The sequence below is a fragment of the Nematolebias whitei genome, chromosome 15 (genome assembly GCF_014905685.2).
Source record: "Nematolebias whitei isolate Nwh7 chromosome 15, NemWhi1, whole genome shotgun sequence".
Lineage (NCBI taxonomy): Eukaryota > Metazoa > Chordata > Actinopteri > Cyprinodontiformes > Rivulidae > Nematolebias > Nematolebias whitei.
In genome coordinates, this window is record NC_056512.1 from 20875083 (window position 1) to 20876395 (window position 1313).

General features: G+C 44.2%; 1 protein-coding gene across 1 annotated transcript in view; it reads left to right on the forward strand.

Annotated features, from left to right (window-relative positions):
* Positions 1-2: 2 nt before the first annotated feature.
* LOC119421088 (3-mercaptopyruvate sulfurtransferase-like) overlaps positions 3-1313 on the forward strand; it is a gene marked incomplete at its 5' end in the record, with an annotated part of 2707 nt that continues 1396 nt past the window's right edge. The window contains one exon of the mRNA XM_037688487.1: positions 3-333. Coding sequence (XP_037544415.1) covers positions 3-333 — 331 coding nt within the window. The remainder of the gene's footprint in view (positions 334-1313) is intronic.

The following is a 1313-nucleotide window of genomic DNA, read 5'->3' on the forward strand; positions in this document are numbered from 1 at the left end:
ATCTCGGTATCGGCAACGACACGCACGTCGTCGTGTACGACACCAGCAGCGCGGGCTCGTTCAGCGCCCCCCGGGTGTGGTGGATGTTCCGGGTGTTCGGCCACGACTCGGTGTCGGTGCTGGACGGAGGCATGAAGAACTGGGAGGCTGACGGACACCCGGTGAGCTCCCAGTACAAGAAGCCGGAGAGCAGAGAGTTCCGAGCGACCCTGAACGCATCATGGGTGAAGAGCTATGAAGACGTCCTGGAGAACATCAAGACCAAGAAGGTCCAGGTGGTGGACACCAGGTCCGCTGGCAGGTTCAAGGGTACTGATCCAGAACCCAGAGAGGGTGAGCAGAACTACTTTGCTTCACAAGTTGAAAATAAATTTCCATAAAAGTTTATGTTTGTGACACCAGGAGAGGAGACTGGGTGAAAACTGCTTTTTTTAGGTTTTAGGTCAGCACCAGTGTTGCCAGGTGAAAAATGTAGGATTATCGTACTAGAGACATAAAATTATCGTATTTTGAGGGAAATTATCGTACACCCGTCATAACCAAAATAACTAATCTATTTATGCACTATAGTAGTGATGGGTCCGCTTCCAGACCGGCTCTGCTTCTTCTTCTTTTCTTTTTTCTTTTCCTCACTCATGGAGCGGGCGTAGTGGACTAGCAGCCAATCATGGCCGTTGTTCTGAGGCAAATGCAAACCCTTCACTCGTAGGTCACAAGCCAATCGTGCATCTGTTTGTGGACACAGATGCCTTCAGGGTTCACAAAAAAACTCTTGACAGACAGTTGCGAGTGGCTGATGACAACCGATTACAACCACACATTCACGGAATGGTCAAATTATTGTATATTTGGCCTTTTTGGGGATTATTGATCGTACAGAGGGCAAAATTGTCGTACAAATACGATAATTATCGTACACCTGGCAACACTGGTCAGCACTGAGGGGGTTGTGATTCTTCTTCTTCTTGTCTGTTTATGGCGGTTGATAAACAACTTTTAGGTGCATTACCGCCACCTTCTGGATTGGAGTATGGGCCAGATGCTGTACCACTATATTATTTTACATGTTATATCCTTTCTAAATGACCTGTTCTTCTCAAATATTTAAATATGCGTGTACAAATTTTATCCCCTGATGATCTTTGCAGCAGTTCCTTTATCTCTAACTTACTTTTATTTTTACTTAAGTCACTAACTAGTAACTCTCTTTTTTTTCTATATTTATTGCATTCTAAGAAAATGTGTTTTATTGTTTCCAATTGTCCACAATGATCACAACAGCCTGTAACATGTTTATTGATTATTGTCAGTGT